Genomic DNA, 21242 nt, shown 5'->3' on the forward strand with positions numbered 1-21242 from the left:
AGACTGCCAGATCTTGGAGGTGGACTGACCATGCAAAGTGAAGTAGAGAGCAGTGTCAAGCATGCCTTTTTTTTCAGTAATATTTCAAAAGGTAACAATTTAAAGAGCTAGAAGGTGTATTGGTTTCCTAGAGCTGCTGTAATAAATGATCAAAAACCAGGCAGTTTAAAACAATAGAAATTTATTCTCTAACAGTTCTGAAGGCCAGAAATCTGAAAGCAAGATGTTGACTGGGCTTCACCCCTTCTAAAGACTCAATGAGAATTTTTCCTTGTCTCTTCCAGCTTCTGGTTGTTCCAGGTGCTCTTTGGTTTGTGGTTGCATGACTCCAACCTCTGCCTCCATCTTCATATTCCTTTCTCCTCTTCTCTGTGTCTTCTCCTCTTCTCTGTGTCTTCTCCTCCTCTGTTTCTTATAAGGATACTTTGTCACTGGATTTAGAGCCCACCTAGATAATCCAAGATATTCTAATCTCAAGGTCCTTAATTTTAATTACATCTGCAATGACCCTTTCTCCAAATATAGTCACATTTACAGGTTCTGAAGATTAGGATGTGGACATATTTTTTAGGGACACCATTCAACTTACTACAGGCATCATATGAATAAGCCTGAACATACAGTAGTGACACCAAGATTCACCTGTGCACACATTATTGTCTCCACACATCCTTTGAGAAGCAATGAAAGGTCTGCCTTCAGGTCCTACAAAACTCAAGTAGCTGCCAAATCCAAAGGACACATTGGTCCTTGGTAAGCCTTTGTGTTCCATAGTATCCTGTGTATAGTCCCATCACAGGATGAAATCTGTGCCTTCAATCACCTGGTACTGGACTCTTTTGTTTGCTTGCCTCTCCCTTCTCTGTAAGGTACTTGAGGGAAGCAATTTTTTCATGTTCACCATTGTAGCCTCATGGCTGGCACTGGGTCTGGCAAAGAAGGAATGCATGGACAACTTTGTGGTATTTCATGGCATGTTGTAAGGGATCCTGAACAACATTTTCTGTTGTTTGTGTCAAATCACAATTTATTTATTTATTCAAAACTGCTTAATGGCAGTTGCAAATTATTTTTGAAAGGAGGCAGGATATAAATAAAAGTGGACATATGCTGTACAGTTTTTGTGTAGCTACTGATGCTATAAAGTTGGGTAAGTTCTACTTACTATCTTTTAGCAGCCCAGTCTGTTGGGGAGAACAATCTGAACAAATTAATTATAACTCAGTGGTAACTACCATAATAAAGGCATGAATTGTAGTGCTGTGAAAGCATAAAACAGGGAGCAGCTGATTGTTCTGGGTGTGGGTCCAGATGATCTCAAAGAGGTGAATTTTGGATTGGGTCTTAAGGGATGAATAGGAATTTGCCAGGGAGAGAACATTCCAAAGAGAGATGAAAGCAGCAAGGAGTTCTATTGGAATCTTAACAGCAATACCAGTAGTAAAAATTCAGTTATATTTCAGGAAAAATGAGATTTTAAATGTACAAGGAGTCTCCGAAGTGGTTATATACATTCCATGACTGCGACTTGGTGCTAAATATATGTGAGGAAAATGGTGACATCAGAAACCAACACACTACATCCTCTGCAGAGCAGGGGTCTCACTTTTTAAAACAGGGTGTCTGTACTCCTCAGATGTTAATTGGAAATGTGGTCTGGGTTTTCTCCCAGAGAGCCTGTAACCTATACTTTAGTCAGGGATTTGCTCTTTTGGATTAATATATAATGTCCTTGAAAACCTTGAGTTCTTTTTTTTTCTCTCATTTTTTTTTCTTAAGAGAAAAGAACCTTCTTTAAAAAGCTATATAACATCACTAGATTTAGCTCATTTTACAAAGGTCACAGCATTTGTGAGTAGTAAACACTGTCAGGAGATCTTTCCAGTATATAGATGTCTGGCAGACAAGCCTGCATCTCTGCAATAAATGCCTAGAGCTCCAGGGTGAGCAGCTGGGCCTGGTGCAACCCTGAAGCCGGTAGGTACCTGAGAAGGGGCAGATGTGTCCTGTTTCTTCTCAACCACAGCCAAGAAGAGAATCAAGGCAAAAAACAAACAAAAAACTCCCTTTTGCTTGAATTAACCAGATAATTGAGCAAGTTTAGAGCTTGTTTGGTCTACTGGTTCCAATTTGGCCTTAGCAACTAAATGGGTAATAGGAAGTTCCTCTGCCATGAATCTAGGATTCCATTCAATTAAAATTCAGCAGCACCTGGATTGTATTCCTTGGAAATTTTCTCCTGCTGATAACTATGTTATCAGCAATTAACATAGTTGTATTATTCTTTATTCTTTAAGCTTTCTTCTTCAGGGACTAGCAGCCCTTGGGTGAGGTCAGCTAATTAATTTCCACAATGTTTCAGATTAGACTGCTACATGTTTTATGACCTTGAAGAACACGGCGATTATTAAGTCACAAAAATATTAAATCATGTTTGCAAGGACTCCCAGTGAGGAAGTGATAGACATAGGTAAAGAGCTAAGCTCTTTGACTTTCTGAGAAGTTTTCCATTGCCCCAGAGCAACCCCTCACAGAAGGGTCTACCCAGTTGTTAAGTGAGGAGAAAAAATAAAAAAGGGAAGCCTCATTATCAACATAAAAATTATGATTATGTTAATATGAAGTCATCTGAAATTATTCATATCTCTGGAATCTGACAATAACTTCTTAATAACCATGAAATCAGAGGTTGGACAAATGCCTCTCTTCTGAGCTAGTAAGTGGTAGGATTTGGACTTAATCAGTTTGGTCCCACAGCTATGATCAGATCACTCAATTACTCAAAACTATCTTCTTAGCCTGGCATTCATTCAAGTCTTCCAACAATTTGACAACAGCCAGCTCCCCCAATCTCTTATCTCACTATTCATTTTTTTACACGTATATATACAGCACCTTATGCCAGGCATGGACCTAGGTCCCGGGGCTATGAAGCTAAATAACACATTCCCTTTCCTCAAGAAATAGAGGTCTTCTGGGGGAAGGGAAAGAAAAGGATGAAAAAAAAGGTGAAAATTCGTATTTTATCAGTACTCTCAGCATAATCAAACCATTGTTAAATTTCAATAGGACTTTTCCTTATTTTATAGCTTGAAATGTTTTATTATAGGACAAATGATTGACTTCAGTATTTAGAGATGTCATTCAGATACCTGATTTCTCCAAACACTGCCCCAGCTTTCAGAGTAACCAGAACTTGAGTACCATCAGAGCCTCCGAGAACTTGCACTTCTCCTTCCTTGATGATAAACATTTCTTTGCCAATTTCTCCCTATATGCCAAATATAAAGAATGGTAGTTATTTTATTATTGATAACTATGGCCCAAACTGAAAAATATTAACTCTTCTAGAGGAGTAAAAATAAATGAAGTGTGGAACATCAATGTAAAAGTGATGATCTTAAAAACTGAGATAGTCACATATGTTGGTTAGACATTTCATATAAAAGGAAAGTATCAGAAGAATGATACTTCCCAACACAGGAGCATTTTGCGCTGCCACTGGACAGCGAGGATATTTCAGTCTGCCCATTGCTTCAAGAATGGGCAGGGGAAGAAGAAGTAACAGATTGTAAGTATGGCCACACCTGGTTTTGATAATCATTTTAAGCTTTGAAGAAAGTGACTGCAGCCATTTAAAGGTTAGTTCTACTCTTCTGCTTATGGCACTGAAGCCTGATTTTGAGAACAGGGGCACAGGAGACCTTTAAGCATTTATTCTTATCCCATATTGGGAAAAAAGAGTAAATGCAGGAGGTCTGTTTGACTCAGTTCTTGCTTAACTCTAGGGATACTGGAGCTAGGACAGTGATCCTTGCTCAAGCCCTAAGACTAATACTCCAGAAACGTACATGTCATCTGGTTAATGACGTTATTCTGTACACTTGAGGCAGTGGGGCAGGATGTGCCAGGCTGTCAGCATGGTTTAATGGAAACACAAAGACTTATGATTCGCAACTGGTAACTGGTTTTAACTCTGTGCCATGATCAGCACCCTTTAAGATTTTTGGATACCAAAACTCAGGTGAGTTTTCCTGAAAGAGATGTCTTGCTTGTGTCTCTGAGGTGCACACCTGGAGAGATTAAGTTCATCCAGCAACTCATGCAGAAGAGGCACATAGGAAAACTGTAGCTGATCTCTCTAGCTTTAATATGACTGTTTCCACACAGTATCCTTTGCTGTGTAAATCCTAAGCCATAAATATAAATTTACGTTGCATAATGTGAGTCCTTACAGCAAACCATCAAACTAATAGGCTGTCGTGGGACCCCCAAACATCCATTTGAGCTTCCAAAACGAATAAACATATATTACAAGGGACCTAAAAGACATTTGAGTAAAACAAACAAACAAAAACAAAAACAAAAAAAACAAGCTGTTAAGCTCTGTGTAGGCCAGTCTGCATAATACTAGGCACACTACTTGGATAACAGCCCAATATGTCTTAATGGGTGGGTCTTGATCACATTGAGCTAAAAAAAATAGTGTGAAAATGTAACAGAGATTAGGATTTAAGGGATGATTGGTTGCTGAACCATTATATTGATATTCTTTTTTGTTTTTCTGGTGTATTAGAGTAGACAGAGGGAAAACTTGAAATTTCTGAACTGTAATCCAACTCCCTTGATCTCTGATAGTGAATGTATACCTTTTATCTTGTGTCCTTGTGACTGTAGAAACCTTGTGACTCACCTTTACTTGTACCCATTTATCCAATTTTCTGACTTCGGAGTCTTGTGATCACTAAAGACAGCCCCTAATGTTTATTAATGAAGGGTCTTGGGTCAGCACAACTAACCCACCCCAGATCCAAAGTTATCTTGAAAACCAACGCTGGAGCTAACCGAAGTGGGCCTGCGTAGCTTAGATTTAAACCTGTAAGTGATCTATACCTCATTACAATGCTAAAAATCATGCCCATCATCGTATCAAGGCTGCCATTTTCTTACATATGGTCTGTGACTAAGCATGTATCAATTTGTGCATGCTCAATAATTAGACCTCCTCTAATTACATCATCTAGAACCATCGTGCTAGTGCTCATTACCCTAAAACTTGCTCATTTTTTGATATACTAAAACTATAAGAATTTTTGCTGTTCAGGAAGACAGAGTTTTGGGCCAAAAGGTGTCTGATCTCCTGCTTCATGCCTAGCAATAAACTCATTCCCTCTTAGAAACCCCAGTTGGGCAGAAAATCCAGTCTTTGGTGATAAAAACAGTAAATTCACTTACATGGTTCAGGAGGGGGTTGGGTTTTGAATTAATCAACTATTTTGGTTAACAATATTTTCAAAGGATTGGAGTACACTAAAATCGATTATAGATTAAACAGTATTGATTACAGTTTATGCTCTGGGATGGCTGAGACAAGGTCCACTGCTGAGCTCATGCTTCATATATAGTTGGCATACATTTACAAATGAGGAAATATAATCTAACATTTCTCTGGGAAGTTTTGAAGTCCTATAGTGCCAAGGGTTATTTTCCTGAACATCAGCTATTGTTCTATTTAATTATTGTGAGATTGATTTTAAAGTTATCAGATTCTACCCTTATTTAACATATGGGAAATTAAAGTTCTCATTTTACCTCCTCATTACCCTTATGAAGAAGACAGAATAATTACTATCATTGCCATTTTAAAGAAAGAAAAACCAACGCACAGATAACCAAAGTTCCATGACTGGGTAAATAGAATCAAAAGAAAGCCTAGAATCCAGATCTCCTAATTGCACAATGAGAGAACTACATTTATTGTTTGCATTGTGCAGAGTACTAAGCATATATTTTACTCAAATATGGAGCAAGGTAGAAATTCCAATATAGATAGATTTTGTTATAGTACTTATACAACATCAATGCTAACAGGAATATCTTGCTTTTGCATAGTATTCTTTAAAATAAAAACAATAATATGTGTACATAGTGTCTTATTTTAAGTCCTGTATTTATTCTCTTTGAATGTGCTACTTTATAATAGCAAAGCATTTTCACTGATATTAACTCATGTAGTTTGTAAGAAAATCCCTGTGTGGTTAAATATAGACAGTATCATTATCCCTATGTAAAAATTGGTGGTAGAAAAGTAAAATGTCTTGAGTAAACATATAAGGCTTCCGGGTGACAGAGTAGAGATAGCAGCATCGATATTGCCTGACTCTTTATATAATACTAGACAATACTCAGTGATGATTCCAATAGCAAGACCAATCTCTTAAAGACCAAAATCGTAGCTATGAACGATTTTTAAAATTATCAAAAACGTTTGAAAATTAGTTTTCAAAGAGATACTCTAGGAAATAATGATTCGGACAGGGTTGTATTCCTTATTCTTTGCATGAAGTAACTCTTAAGTAACCGGAATGATTTTTCAAAGGCAGTTATTATAGCTGACTGGAGGTAGAAGTACATAATGGGTACTTAAACACAGTTCAGCACTTTTAATTATTTTTTAATGCTCATTTCAATAATTTTTCAAGGAGATCTAGCAGAATCAACCAACCAAAACTTCCACCATTTCTTGCATATTTCTAGGCTAATTTAAGCTGTTAATGCAAGTTTAATTAGCATTCAAATGAAGTAGAGTTCCTTGAGAAATATGGGCTGACAGTATAAGCAAAAGAAGATCAAGTCACTCTCTTGTGGTTGGTTTATGTACTAATTTAGCAAAAAGGTAAAAATGCAACCACTTCACTAGAGTGAAATAGCCTTAGTAAGGGGGCAGTTCAAATTTCTAGGGCACCGGTGTAGGAAGCTCTTCACAAGGCTAATGGGGCATCGTGGCACTCTCCTTGGGAGAGGAGCAGTGCTACTCAAAGTGTGGTTCCTGGACCAGCATAATCAGCATCACTTAGGAGCTTGTTTAGATTTGTAAATTGTCAGACCTCATTAAGGATCTACTGGATCAGAATCTCTGAGTGTGGGATTTTGTGCTTTAACAAGATTTCCAGATGATACTTAGGCACACTAAATTGTATGAAACACTGTCTTTGAATATCCAGAGGGAAATTCCCAAATGCATTTGAAGTAGTCCAAGCTACCCACCCAGTAAATTTAGAAACCACTTGAGGACTAGGCAGGTCAGCAAACTCAATCCCAAATGGCACCATTTCTTCAATTATTTAGGTCACTTTCCTCTCCTATAATGGTTTGCAGAATGGATAAACAAAACCGAAGCTTATTCAGCTGTCTAAAATCTGGTCAAATAGCCTTTCATCTTTGTCAATATTTACCATGACTTAGATCCATTTTTTTTTTTTTTTAAAACAGCAACAAAAAAACAATGAAACGTGGCAGGTAGTTCTTATGTATTCTCATTTCTGCTCTTTAAGCTATTTATTCCCTTCCTTCCCTCAAGTGTATCCACTGCTCTGTTTTTATTATTGAATGATGGATGTGATGTAAGGAAGAAATTAGAAACGAGAAGGCTGTATCTCCTCTGCCTTTCACACTCTATTAAGCAAATTTGCACTGCTTAAGGGTATGGATGCTGAAGTTTACACGAGTTATCTCAATTTTCAGCCCCTGTTGCTATCGGAAGAAATTGAAAAGCCATTTTGGTGCAATGAGGCCCTGTCATCCCAAATGTACCACTGCCCTAAAGCAATCCTTAAGCTGCACTATGGTTTATAACTCCTATTTTTATGAAAATGATTTTATATCAACAATCTGCCTACTTTTAACTTGGACTAATTTGCGTGGAATGTTGTGGTTTTGGTTTCCATGACATAACAATCTCTCCCCAATTTTCCTCTTATTTCTGACAGCACTTTCTCAGTTGCCTTTTCCGAGTCTTCTGAATTGATCTCCTCTTTAAACACTTTTATTTTTCAGAGTTACAGCTCTGGCTCTCTTCTTTCACCTTTTTCTGAGCTTCTCATGAAGTCGCTTTTCATTACATATCAGCTCCCAAACATTCACTTCCAGTTTCATCCTCTCTCATGGCCTAGTATGATTTCCAATTGTGCGCCCGGCATCTCTGCCTGCATTGCTGGAAGCACCTCACACATGCTTTGGCTTCAATTTCATCACCATCCTAATTGCTCATTTGCTTCCCTTCCTTGACAATGCCAAGTCTGATCTGCGTCATGGCTCAGGGGTCCAAGTGTTCATTTAAAATACTTTCCCTTCATTCTTGTACTAAAGGACACCTTCTCTTTAGATTGTATAAAAGTATGCCCAAAACCTGACAACCTTGCTATTTCACTCTTCCTCCTACCCTACCCTCTCATCTAAATTAAGTGCCTTTGTCATTAGACACTCTCTCTTCTGGCAACTTCTTTTTCTCCCTTATTTATTTAATTTAATTTGTTTATCGTTTGTTTCTTCCATCAGGTCAGTAGTTCACAACTCTGGCTGCATTTTAGAATCATCTGGGGAGCTTTTTTTTTACTTTTTTATTGTATAGTGTAGCATATACAAAGCAAAGAAATAAAAAAGCAATCGTTTTCAAAGCACTCTTCAACAAGTGGTTACAGGACAGATCCCAGAGTTTGTACTGGGCTATCATATGATCCTCTCATATTTTTCCTTCTAGCTGCCCCAGAATATAGGTGGCTAGAGGGCTTAAATTTTTTTCATCATCACAATCGACATTTTTTCCTTCTTTTTTGGTGAAACATAGCATATATACAGAAAAGCCATAAATTTCAAAGCAAAGCACCACAATTAGTTGTAGAACATATTTCAAAGTTTGACATGGGTTACAATTTCACAGTTTTAGGTTTTTACTTCTAACTGCTCTAAAATACTGGAGACTAAAAGAGATATCAATTTAATGATTCAGCATTCATATTCATTCATTTGTTAAATCCTATCTTCTATGTATAATTCTACACCATCACCTTTGATCTTTCCATATATCTCTCTTTAAGGTTGTTTGGGCTATGGCAATTCTAAATTTCTTATATTGGAAGGGTCTGTCACTAACATGGGGTAGGGAGATGGAGCTATCTGATGTTCTGGAGAGGCTGGGCTAGGTTTCAGGAGTTATCTGGACCCATCTGGAGGTTGTAGGTTTCTGGAAAGTTACTCGAGTGCATGGAACCCTTGTGGAATTTTTTATATTGCCCTAAGTGTTCTTTAGGATTGGCTGGAATGGTCCTGGTCGTGGGTGGCAGGTTATGATAGGTAGCAAGGTCTATCTTGAAACTTGCATAAGAGCACCTCCAGAGTAGCCTCTTGACTCTATTTGAACTCTCTCTGCCACTGATACTTTATTAGTTACACTTCTTTTCCCTCTTTTTCTCAGGATGGAATTGTTGATCCCACAGTTGTAGCAGGTAGGCCTCCGCCTCTTTCTGGTTTAGCTCTCTGTGGAAAATCCCCAAACTCCCTCTCCTTGCAGGCAAGTGAGATAAGACACATTCCTGGGATAGAACCCCCCTCCCTTAGCCTTCAGGAACTGGTGAAGATGCACATAAGCAAGATAAGACATTCCCAGGGTGGGGGCCCCTCAATGGTTCAGCTCTGGGCCATTCTCAATGTAAATCAGCCAATTGTTTGCCTTGTCTTTAACATGTCATACAGTCTATAAAAGCTAAGGTTGCCTTTTGTTCGGGGCTCAGACTTTCAGAGGCTACTCGGCTGAGTCCTATGGCCATAGCAAATAAAACCTGCTTCCTGAAACTATGGATCCTTAGTCTCAGCCTGTTCTAATTTCGGAAATGTTTCTGGAGGCCTGCGGCCTTGTTCCTGGTTTTCACGCTACACAGTGACAGGTTTGGATTCACCCCTGGGAGTCATCTCCCATGTTGCCAGGGAGACTTTCACCCCTGGATGTCCTATCGGACGTAAGAGGTAGGGCAATGATTTCACTTGCAGAATTGGGCTTAGAGAGACCGAGGCTACATCTGAGCAACAAAAGAGGTCCTCCAGAATGGGGAGCTTTTTAAAAAGTACAGTTATGTGGGCTCCACTCAAACCAATTGAATCGCTCAGATATATGCATTCAGGTGAGTCTGATGTACACTGTCTATTGAATAACATGACACTAGACCGAAAGCTCCTGGATTACATGGACCATTTTTTTTGCTCACTGCTCTATATACTCAGTAGCCATCACAGTGCCTTGTCCACAATAAATATTCAAAAACATTTGAGTTTTATTGACTAAATGGTGTTAAAAGTGTTCCAATTTTTGCATGACTGCAATTCTCTGTATTCCCTCCCTCTAGACCCAGTTCCTTCCTTTCTGCCTTAGCTCATACAAATGCTTTCTTCTACCCATAATCCCAGTTTCCTCTTTCACTTGGTTTATTTCTATTCATATATTAAGACTTAGCTTAGTCATCGTCCCCTCTGGAAAATCTTGCACCAGTACCTCTGGTGGGGCAAGTGTCACTACATTGTTGTCCTAAAGAGCTTGTGCTTACTTCTACCATAACATATAAAATATTTGGGAAATGTAAAAACTTTGGGATATAAGTGCTTCTCTTCCTTATTTGCTTGTAAACTCACCAAAGTCTTGGAGCATTTCTCATTTCTTTGAACTGCTCACTTTATTTTAAAATTTTAGATTGATTTCACCCTTGAGTTAGTCTCTTAAGTCAGAAAATCCAAAGTCATCATTCCTTCTCTTTCTCCCTAGATTCATAATCAGAGATTTGTAAAATTACTCATCCAAATTATTTATAAGAGCAAACATAGGAAATAATCCAAATGTTCAACAACAGGAAATTTATTGTATATACATAGACTGGAATATGATGTAACAAAAAAAATCAAGGTGCAGAAGATTACTTAATAATATGTAAAATGTTCTGATATATTGTTATATGACAAAGCGTGTTTCAAACATATATACAGAATTATGCCAATTTTGTAAAACATGCTTGTCCATTAATCCATATAAAAAGACAGGATGATATATATTCATAGTGGTTATTTCTGGGTGGTGGAATTTTTGTCTTTGTGCTTTTATATAGTTTCCATTTAAAAAATAATGAACATGGATTACTTATGTAATCATAATAAAACACTTTTAAAAAGTTTTAAAAAATGTGGCATCAATTACCCATAGACTGAGTAAGTTAAGTGAGGTAACTGACAATTTGCTGAAGGTATAAAAAGGGCAGAACCACCTTTTACTTCTGTAACTTTTTCCCTCACTTTAAATATTTGGAATTAATGGGGTGTTACTGATTCATAATTTACATTTATACAAAGCAGCTTTTCAGGCTATCCACACTTATATCCCATAATAGTAATGAAAACCATATCATTTTGTTCCATTTTGAACTCTGAGAGCACATCATTGTTATACAGAACTGTATATCACAATTATTTCTATGCTATGGAATTCACCTTAGACAAATTTTGTTTAAACTATGTTCTTAATCTTTGTCTGAACTCCTCCTCAAATGAATTATTAGTTGTATATTTGAAAAACAGCATGTACTCACCTTTTTGCAGATGAAATCACCAGGCAAATAGAGAATGGATTTCAATCTTAGCAACATGTCATAAATCATCTGTGTATCACAACCCTAGACAAAGAGAAAAATGATTCTTATAGACAGTCAAAAGATCAATACTCCTAGAGATTTTAGAATGCAGTGGAAATGAACAATAATAAAGCTTGTCTATGTTAGAATGAAATATTCAACTGCTAATGGAGATAAACTTGTTTTTGGCTTGAAATTAAGAAACAAACAAACAAACCCCAAAACATGTATAGTATAGTGAAAAGAGTTTGGATTCCGGTTGGATAGACATGAGTTTGAATCCTGGCTCCACTACATATTGCTACTTAAGCTCTCATGCTGTTAGTTTCCTTGTTTATAAAATGGGAATAAAGGTGATTATCTCATAATAGTAAAATTTTAACTCATGCTTAACATAGAACTGATGTTAGCTATTCATTATTATAACTAATAAAATACTATTATATTAGATCTGACAGATCAAAATAATTCTACTTAATATATATCTTTCTTATAATACCTTTTACACTGTTGTCAGATATTATTTAACTTTGCAAGCTTGTACATCTTTCTTCTTCACCTCAACTCTCATCTTTTAAATGGTAGGAGAATGTACGTATCAGATACCAAAGCAATATCTCTTTAGTGAATGACTGTTCAGATCCACTTTTTTTTGCAGAAAAGACATTTATTTCCAAGCTATAAATTAGAGGTGGCAGTGGTGGGGTGGGGCAGAGAGGAGCTGAGTGTTCTCGTTTTGGGCTTCTGTCTTTTTCTCTCTGTTCTCTTGGCCGGTGCTGAGTTCCTTATCAAGGCACTGCTTCTCTCGGGCCACCTTTGATTGCAGGTAGAAGGAGCCACTCACAGGTAAATCGTTCATCTTAAGTAAATGCTTGTAGTTCTGCAGACGAAAGGAGGCGGGATGGGAGGTGTGCGGTCTCCCGATTACCCAGACCGGCTGGAAGCTTCTGGATCTCCTCGGAGGTCCGCTTGGAGATGTTGAGCATCTGCTGCGCCTCCTGAAGGCTGCGGCCCGAGGCTGGATGTGGCTGCAGACTGGTGTCCCACGCATTCCGGGCGCTGGCTGCTGGACTGGCTGCAGACTCCTGCCGCAGGGCCCGAGCGAAGGCCCTGCCCACCTGCACCCCATCACAATGACCTGGGCCAGGTGTACTTGGCCTTGGCAGCCGCTCCGCCTCCGGGGACGCCGACACGGGCTCCTTCATATCCACATTTAAAAGTATAAGAAACAAATCTGATTTGTCAAAATTATTGTTTATTTATGATGGCCTAAAGAAAAATCTATAGGTGATTAAAAAATCCCAACTCAGCCAATGGCTTTGTATCTTTTGCCTTCCCCAGAACTGTTTTTCTCCTGCCAGAGCAGCTAACATGCAGCAACTTTCCTTTTACAGTTGGTTCTGCCTACCCTTTAGGGAACTGATTATTTCGCTAAGAACTAATCATAAAGCCAGACACAAAGGAAAAGAAGAGAAGCAAAGGGCTTGCTCCCAATTTGTGGACTGGATAATCATTCCTTTCGCAATCAGCAGTTTACGCTAATGGTTTCAGTAGTGAACACTTGACCTAGATCCATACGAAATGCAAACCTTGGGGAGACTTGACTGATAAGGAAAGTTAATAATTTATGATTGAAGTGTTTTCAAGTAGCCATTGATGAGAAACATTCTGATGAACTTGGTGTTAGATTTTTAAAAATTCATTTAAGAACCTACAGCTTTTGGTTCTCCAGCTTAGAGAAAAGACCACAGCTTGCAGGAGTAGCTTCTTAATACCCATATCTTTTTAAAACAATATCTTCAAATATTGATGAGAAACTACTCTGAGCAAGGGCTGATATGTGCCATGCCCTTGGATGAAAGAAAGTGAGTCTAGTTGGGATGATGCTGTAAGTAAACAGAAAAGCTGTAATTGATGGTAGAGAAAGATCATGTCAAAAGACACAGCAAGGTAAAGAGCCACGAGGCTTATGAGAGGAGAGGGTTACTTCTGCCTGCAAGTGAGGCTGGGAGAGAGGGGAGGCTTCAGGAATGTGTTCCTGTGAATAATGGAACTTGAGTCATTTAGGGATGAATATGATTTTTTTTTTTTTTTTCATTTGCAAAGATGTCCAAAGGCCCTTTCAGGAAGAGGAAAATTTTCCTGGCCTTTCCTTGCTGTATATTTCCTTGTACAGAAGTATCTATTTTTATTTCTATTTGTTTCATTTTTAACTATGCTTACAGGTTAGCCTATTTGCTAAAGCAAACCAAAACAAACATCATTTTTTCTAAAAAGTGTGTTTACCTCATTTTCAGTGAAAGTGCTCTAACTAAACAGCCTGCATGGCCGATTTCTTTTATTATTCTGAACTGTCATCAACTCAGAATGATTTCATTCAGAAATTGACATGCTGATTACTCAGAACCCATTTAGAAGAAAAACACCAACAAACTTGGGCTTAATCTTAGGATCTCCTCCACTAAGGCAAGTTTAGTGCTTTGATGTTTAAAAAAAAATCCATTAGAAATATGTGGAAGTTCTTGAACACATACATATCTGGAATATCATTGCAGTGAAGCTAACTTGCAATCATACATATCTGTGGAAAAGATTAAAACTATAAATGATTATAAACAGAAGGCTTAAAAATCCTTATATTTACTTCTATATGCACAATGTGACTTTTTGGCATTGTTTTCTTCAATATTAATTATAATTTGTAAATCAAAAATAAGGTTTTCATTCCTTGAACATTTTCTATTGCAATGTACTTCAGTGAAACTTCTCAACAGTATTAAATTGGACTTATAGGAATTATTGATAATTTAAATGGTGCTTTCCTAAGGTACTAATTCTGATTCTAGATATGCACAAGGATGCTTTCTTTGCGATGCTGAAAAAATCAAAAACAATCTAATGTTAACCCACATCCATAAAATATTCACTATTTGTAGGTAGAATACCATAGAGTGATCAACATAAATAAACCATATTGTATATATATTATACACATAGATTTTATATACATACATATTTATTCAGCAAGGTATAGCATATATTCAGTATAATTCTAACTATGGACAGATTCCACAAACTGATACTAGATGGATATGCGTATGTATAGATACACAGTAAAGTATACAAAATGAGGGTTGGAAGGATACTTTCCAAAATCATGTTAGAGGCCACCTCGGGGAGGAAGAACAGATAATGTATTTGGGGAGAATAATTGATGAGACTTCAACTTTAATTTTTATTAATTTAAGTTTTAATACAAATTTAAATACACATCCCTTTGTAGAGAAATACATTTAATCTTTTTCCTTCTAGTCTTCATCTAAGCTCACTAGCAAAAAACATAAATAAAGGAAACCAAATCAATGGTAAGTATTAGACCAAACTAGGAGATAAGCCCTAAAATAGATAAGCAAACAATTACCCCTGGTAGGAATGAGCACAAGCTCTTACATCCACAGCTTCTAATTTGGATATCCTCAGAGAAAACCATTCGAACCACTTTAATTATGACCTTTTATTTATACACTCGAACAGAACATGGATGAATCATGCAAATGGAACATAGCAGCTGTATGTAGAAAAATTGCAATCTAAGATTCACCCATTAGGTGATTTTGTTCACTCACAATTGCTTTGTGGAAAGGTGCTACTGGACTTGAGGGAGCTGTGGTTTAGGACTAGATCTTTATCTGGATTTAGGCTTAATGAAATGAAGTTTTTATTATGAAGCCATTATATTTCATGATGTGTTTTGAAAATGATTATCTTTTTTTTTTCTTCAGAAAATGATCATTTTCTTGAGATTCACTTTGCTACACTGATTAGAAAGAATTACATCCTGAGGCTAGCTTTTAATTTTTTTTTCTTTGTAACTCAGCTCCATTTCCTTTATAGAAGTCATTAGGAAACTTTCTGATTTACAGAAAGTCAGAGCACAAGCACTGTTTCATAAACGTCCTTTTAAAAATAAAGTGGGGCTTCCTGCATAAGCACTACCATCAATATTATATTAGTATGTACTTTGCATTAAATTTTACTAATTTCTCATATTCACCCAGTGAATCTTCCCAGCCTCCCTGGGATGCCTCCCATTAATCTATTGTTATCACTCCCATTGTTAGATGAGGAAAGGAAGGTGCAGGAAGTCTGTTGACTTCTCCTAAGGTCACACATGCAGTTGGTGTCAGAAGAAGAGTAGCCCGACTGTGGATTATCTGTCTGCACTCTGGACAACCTGAGGGCAAGATGTGTGCATCATTCACTCCTGTGTTCCCGACATCTCAACAGGGTCTGGGGTATGGAAGGGTCTAAATGAATATGGGCTGATGTATGGAATAAGGTTTTTAGAAATAATTCTCTTTTTGATAATTACAGAATTCAGTAAGGATTCTGAACATTTGGATGGCATTGAGAGAAATTCTCTTTTCATTCAATATATGGACTATAGGTTACATGGTGGTTCCTATAACCAGGAAATTCTTCTTTTAACCATGGTAAGCTCTAAACACAATTGTGAAGTTGGTAAAATTTATCTTTGGAAGGCCTACTCTCTCAGTCCTGTAAGATTTATCCATCTCCAAGCTCATTCCTACTTTCTTCCAAACAAAACTTAAGATTTACTAGTAAATTATACCTCACCATGAATTTTAGTGACCATCACATTTAAACAATAGTCTTTAGGGCTTTTTCCAGCTCAGCCTTGTTTCCCATTGTCAAAGGAAATGCTTTGTCCTGTTTTAAGCTCCATTCTCATTAAACAAATAGGTGATGGGTGGTATGTCTAGACAGCGATTCTGAATCCAGTTCCCTGTCACTAAGACAAAGGCAAGCCTGACTGGTAGCTGATGGAAGTAGCAAAGTCAAATTTGATATGTATTTTGCAAGGTACTATGGTATTGTAAGTTATCAGTACTGCATTTGAAGTGAATTGGACCTAGCTCCACACTCAACATTTGCAATACTATTAAAAATCATTTCAATCAATCTTTCCTTGAGAACTGGCAATAATTATATTTTTCTAGAAGCTTCAGTATCACATGGTCAAAGCAGGGAGTTATAAGTTGGATTGAACCCTAAGGATGAATCCAATCCATTTTCCTGTGATCGAGCAGGACACATGAAAGAATCTGATTTTCCCTGTGTGAAAATTCCCCTGTAAATTAAAACCGTTTTATTTCTCAGTTAATACTAATAGTAATTATGAAAATAAAACCTATATACCAAGCACTGTTTCTAAGCACTTTACATGTTTTGAGTCACTTAGTCATAACACAACAACCAAGAATGTTAAGTGATTTATTTAGAATTTCCCACATTATTGGGAGCCCCAGAGAAAAGGGAATATATGGGCTCAATATATTGGGGTATCCCAGTAGTGCCTAGCCTGGTGCCTTAGACAGGGTGTGTTGGTTGAATGGAGTTCAACTAGGCCATAAGCTCACCATTAAAAATACTTAGAGTCTAGCAACAACACTTTTTAAAGAGACCCTACCAGGGTAAAAACAAATTGATAAAAATGAAATACAGAAAGTCTTACTGTAGCCCTCCTATCTGGGAACCCCCCACAATAAATATGTTATGGTAGTTTTGAGCAAGATATCACTTCTGGGGTATCTGTGGGTGGGTGGTAGAAATCACTTTCATACCTCTGTCCATTCCTGGCAAAGTCTATTCTTCAAATGCAAAAGTCTCTCTCTTCACCTTTTGCCATTCATTACCTTCCCAGGCTCAGCTTGCCATGTAATCACAGTGAAATGAGTTACAAATCACAGTGAGGTGTTCTGATTTAGAGGTGTTTTAGTTTGAAAGTTGTTGGAGTGCGACATACCAGAAATAGCGTGGCTTTTAAAAAGGGAAATGTATTAAGTTGCAAGTTTGCAGTTCTAAGGCCATGAAAATGTCCAAATGAAGGCACCAACAAGAGGTTACCTTCACTCAAGAAAGGCTGATGAATTTGGGGTTTCTCTCTTAGCTGTGAGGGCACATGGTGACATCTGCTAACTTTCCCTCCTGGCTTCTTGCTTCATGAAACTCCCCTGGGAGCGTTTTCCTTCTTCATCTCCAAAGGCTTTGTTGGTTCTGGCGGCTCTCTCAGCTATGCTGGTCCTAAAGCTTTTCCCCAAATGGTTCTGTCCTAAAGAACTCCAGTAAGTAATCCCACCTTGAATGGGTGGAGACACATCTCCACGGAAACCATCTAATCAAAGTTATCACCCACAACTGGGTGGGTCACATCTCCATGGAAATAATCGAAAACTCCCACCCAGCAATATTGAATGAGGATTAAAGAATTTGTTTTTTTTCTGGGGTACGGAACAGAGTCAAACTGGCACAGATGGTTACTGCACTTTTACACGAGCAGCAAATATCACTGAGACACACTCATGCTACCTACATTCTAATTTTTGTATCTCGGGGTCCTTGGTTTCCTACTGTTGAGCTGGGACTTGTTTTCAGGCCCCAAAGGATGTGATTTTACAGTTAGCCACTAGGTGGCAGGACAGACCTTTGATTACATTTTCTCCATTTTCTGGAAATTTAGTGGTGGAGGTAAAATGTGCTATCTCTGGCATTTCATTTTAAAAATATATTTAAACATCAAAATCAAAATAATAACTAATCATAAAGGAGGGAAAATTTCCCAATCTCATAGAAACGAATCACTCCTTATTAGTTTAATACTTGAGTTTGGGGCTGGAGCAATATGAAATCTACAACGAAGAGCTATTTTATGAAAAAAAAATATATGACTCTTAAAGTTATTTCAAAACTCAGATCACCCATGCTGAAGGAGCAAATTTTACTAATTAACCACAATTATTGAAGCAAAGTTTTGGTGAAAATCTGTGACTCTAATTCTACGTTTTGATTACTGGGGAAAAAAAATCCTGAGATTCCGTCTTTTCCTAGTAGAAGGTGAGTAGGAAATTGCATGTGAATTTAAGCATCTAGTTTGAAACTATTTCATGTGGCAAGTCTAAGTCTTCTTTTGATGAAAATCATCAAAGAAGGATGTTCTTGAGATTACATGGTCTTTTGACTCCAGTGAAACATCTCCCGTTTTTTTCTTACTTTCTTTCTTTTTTACCATTTTATTACTTATCCACATTGGTGAGGAATTGAAAGGTAGCATCATAAACTTGTTAAATTCACAGATTGAGAAGTAAGAAAAACCTGCGCTTAAACTCCAAGCCATCACTTAGAGCTCTATCACCTCAGTTAGGTAAGTAGCTTTTCCTCTCTGTAAAATGGGATAGCAATAAAACATTTGTCAGAGGAGTGCTGTGAAACTTAAACAAGTGAAGGAAAATGAAGCAGGTAGCACAGTGGGGTTCATATACACACTCAATAAGCGCAATTACGACTTTTGGGAAGACTAATGTATCAATTTTTAAATTCAGGGTTTGCAGCAACTCAGTTTCTTCCCTTTCATTTGATTAAATTCCCTATGTCCTCCGCAGGGTGTAAGGCCATGTAAGAATCTGGTATTCCAAGCTGTATGGTGACAGGGTGTTGGGATTGAAGGATTATGGACAGTATGGATGACCTTCACGTGACATTGCCTTATTATAATTTATGATACTCCGGCATTACCATACCTTTGTTAAACCCTTTGGACACACACCATTCCACTGATTTAAAAACAAAATTTTCCAAAGCTAAAAGGAAAGGAATATAAGCATATTTGTGCTTTTTGAAGTTTTTAACCTGAGCATAACACAAAATTAAAGCAACAGACACTTCTTTTGAAAAACTGAAGCACTTATTTGACTTAGAATAATGCTCTGGTGCTACATTGCAAGGAAATGCCATTAGGTCTGTATCCATTCTGAAATTTACGAAATGGGGAAAAGTCCTTCTGAAATTGCTGTTTGGAGACCTAAAATATAAATTCCTTAAAGAACCCTGAAATAGGTAGTTGTAAGTTAAATGATTTCTAACTACCTTTTATTTACCCTAATCCTGAATATTGGAAAGATTCAAAGTGCATTTGCCAGCTTCCAATCTTTGTGCCAGATTTCTTTCCTTCTCTTTCACTCCCACTTTCTCTCTGTCTCTCTCCTCCTGTCTGCCTTCATTTCAAAGATACGGAAGATTCAGTCTCAGGGAGAACTCAAGATAACGGGGTTTTGCAGCGGCTAAAGTCACCTTTCTTTGTATCATTGGAAATTCTGGTCCATGTGTTCACCAATATAGCAGCATTTTTGTCTTTATAAAATTCAAATCTGTCCCACCATCCCCTCCTTATACAGCCCCCTTTGTCTGTGTGAAGGGGCCCACACCCCACAGCCTGGCTTCAACGGAACTTTCTAAATTTCTCCTCGGTTGTCATCAAGCTCCGCTGGTCCCAAAGGACCTCTCCTCCTTCTGGGAGGAGCTTATGCCATTCTACACTAGGGAGGCTCTGCCCAGATGTCTCTGCCTCTCTCCTGGTAGGCTGCCTTGTGTGCTGCTTGCAGGCACACCCTCCTACCCAGCAGCCCTGGAGGCGCAGGAGGCTCTCAGGGAGCCTGAGGCTGATTCAGAAGCCACACAAGAATCAGTTGGGTAAAATTTGAATGATAAGGGTATGGAATCTCTCCTCAACCTAGCTCCTCCTTAAAGAAAACAACAAATTTATATCAACTGCTAAGACTATCTCCATAAAAATAAATTTAGAAAGAATCCACACCTGCTTATTTTCTACTTCACTGAGCTTTAGGAGAAATGAGTAACTTTTTCATTTAAAAGAAATGTAAATTGAAATGGATTCTTTCTTGAATGAACTGCAACGTGAAAGGAAATGTCATGTAAAATTGAATCTAAATTTTTAGACAATATTAGCAAGATGTGAAGATTTAATCTTTTTTTTTCCCAATCAGGTGTTGCTGATTTGATCGAATTTCCAAAAATATATGTGAAAACAAAGGAAAAAACTCTTGAGGCTGAAAACTGGTACCTTTTCAACTCTGAGCTTGCTCAGAGATAGTCCCATGAAAGGCATCAGTATAGAATTTAAAACATTTTTTTCCTTTATAAAAGAAGTAGTTTCTGTCATTTATTTTCAATTAAGCGAGTCATTAATGTATAGTTTTATAACATTTTAAATTACTGTTAAGATAATTTAGCTGCTCTTGACTTTCATGTATTTTGACCATAACCTATAGTAAGACATATTTATACTGTAACTAGCGTGAATATAAATATGGATATGTACATTTAAAAATGAGTAACAGAAACGAAAATGTCATACCTGCCCTTACTTGTGTGCAAGGAACTCTGATATTTTCTCTTCTACTTTATATGCTGGTTGTGACCATCTAATTATTAATTGAATTCACGGCTCCTCAGTGGATTGCAAGCTGCAGTTTGAAAACCACTTGTCTTGATGAACCCGTTAACCAATGTAAGAATCTCTTTCACAATCTCCCTGATGAACAGTCATAAAACTCTCTTTCCATGATGCTTCTGCTTCACCAGAACTTCCATTAGGAACTGGGAATTGGACTAAAACTACTTTCTTATAGTCTCCAAGAGTAGGTCTCAGGGCATTCTTTCTACATACACCACTTTCCATGCTTGCTTCCTAATGTCTGTTCTTCACTCAGCAGGCAGAACGATCCTTTTCTACCATGTAAGCATCCGAAGTGCCTTTGTGTATCAAAGTACAACACAGTCCACACCACAGCCTCCGAGGCCACCTTACCCCTGCCCAGCCAGCACTTCCTACTGTTCTCTGATTCCTCTTTCCTTCTCTCTCGTCTCTGCTCCAGCCACTGTGGCGTCCTTGCAGGGTATCCCAACTCAGAGCTTCAG

General features: G+C 37.7%; 1 protein-coding gene across 1 annotated transcript in view; it reads right to left on the reverse strand.

The window, feature by feature from the left end:
- Positions 1-21242, reverse strand: part of CNGB3 (cyclic nucleotide gated channel subunit beta 3) — a 153289-nt gene that overhangs the window by 24909 nt on the left and 107138 nt on the right. Inside the window, exons 14-15 of the mRNA XM_077163224.1 lie at positions 11406-11489; positions 3153-3271 (exon numbers count right to left, since the gene is read on the reverse strand). Coding sequence (XP_077019339.1) covers positions 3153-3271; positions 11406-11489 — 203 coding nt within the window. The remainder of the gene's footprint in view (positions 1-3152; positions 3272-11405; positions 11490-21242) is intronic.

This window comes from Tamandua tetradactyla, chromosome 6 (genome assembly GCF_023851605.1).
Source record: "Tamandua tetradactyla isolate mTamTet1 chromosome 6, mTamTet1.pri, whole genome shotgun sequence".
Taxonomy (NCBI): Eukaryota; Metazoa; Chordata; class Mammalia; order Pilosa; family Myrmecophagidae; genus Tamandua; species Tamandua tetradactyla.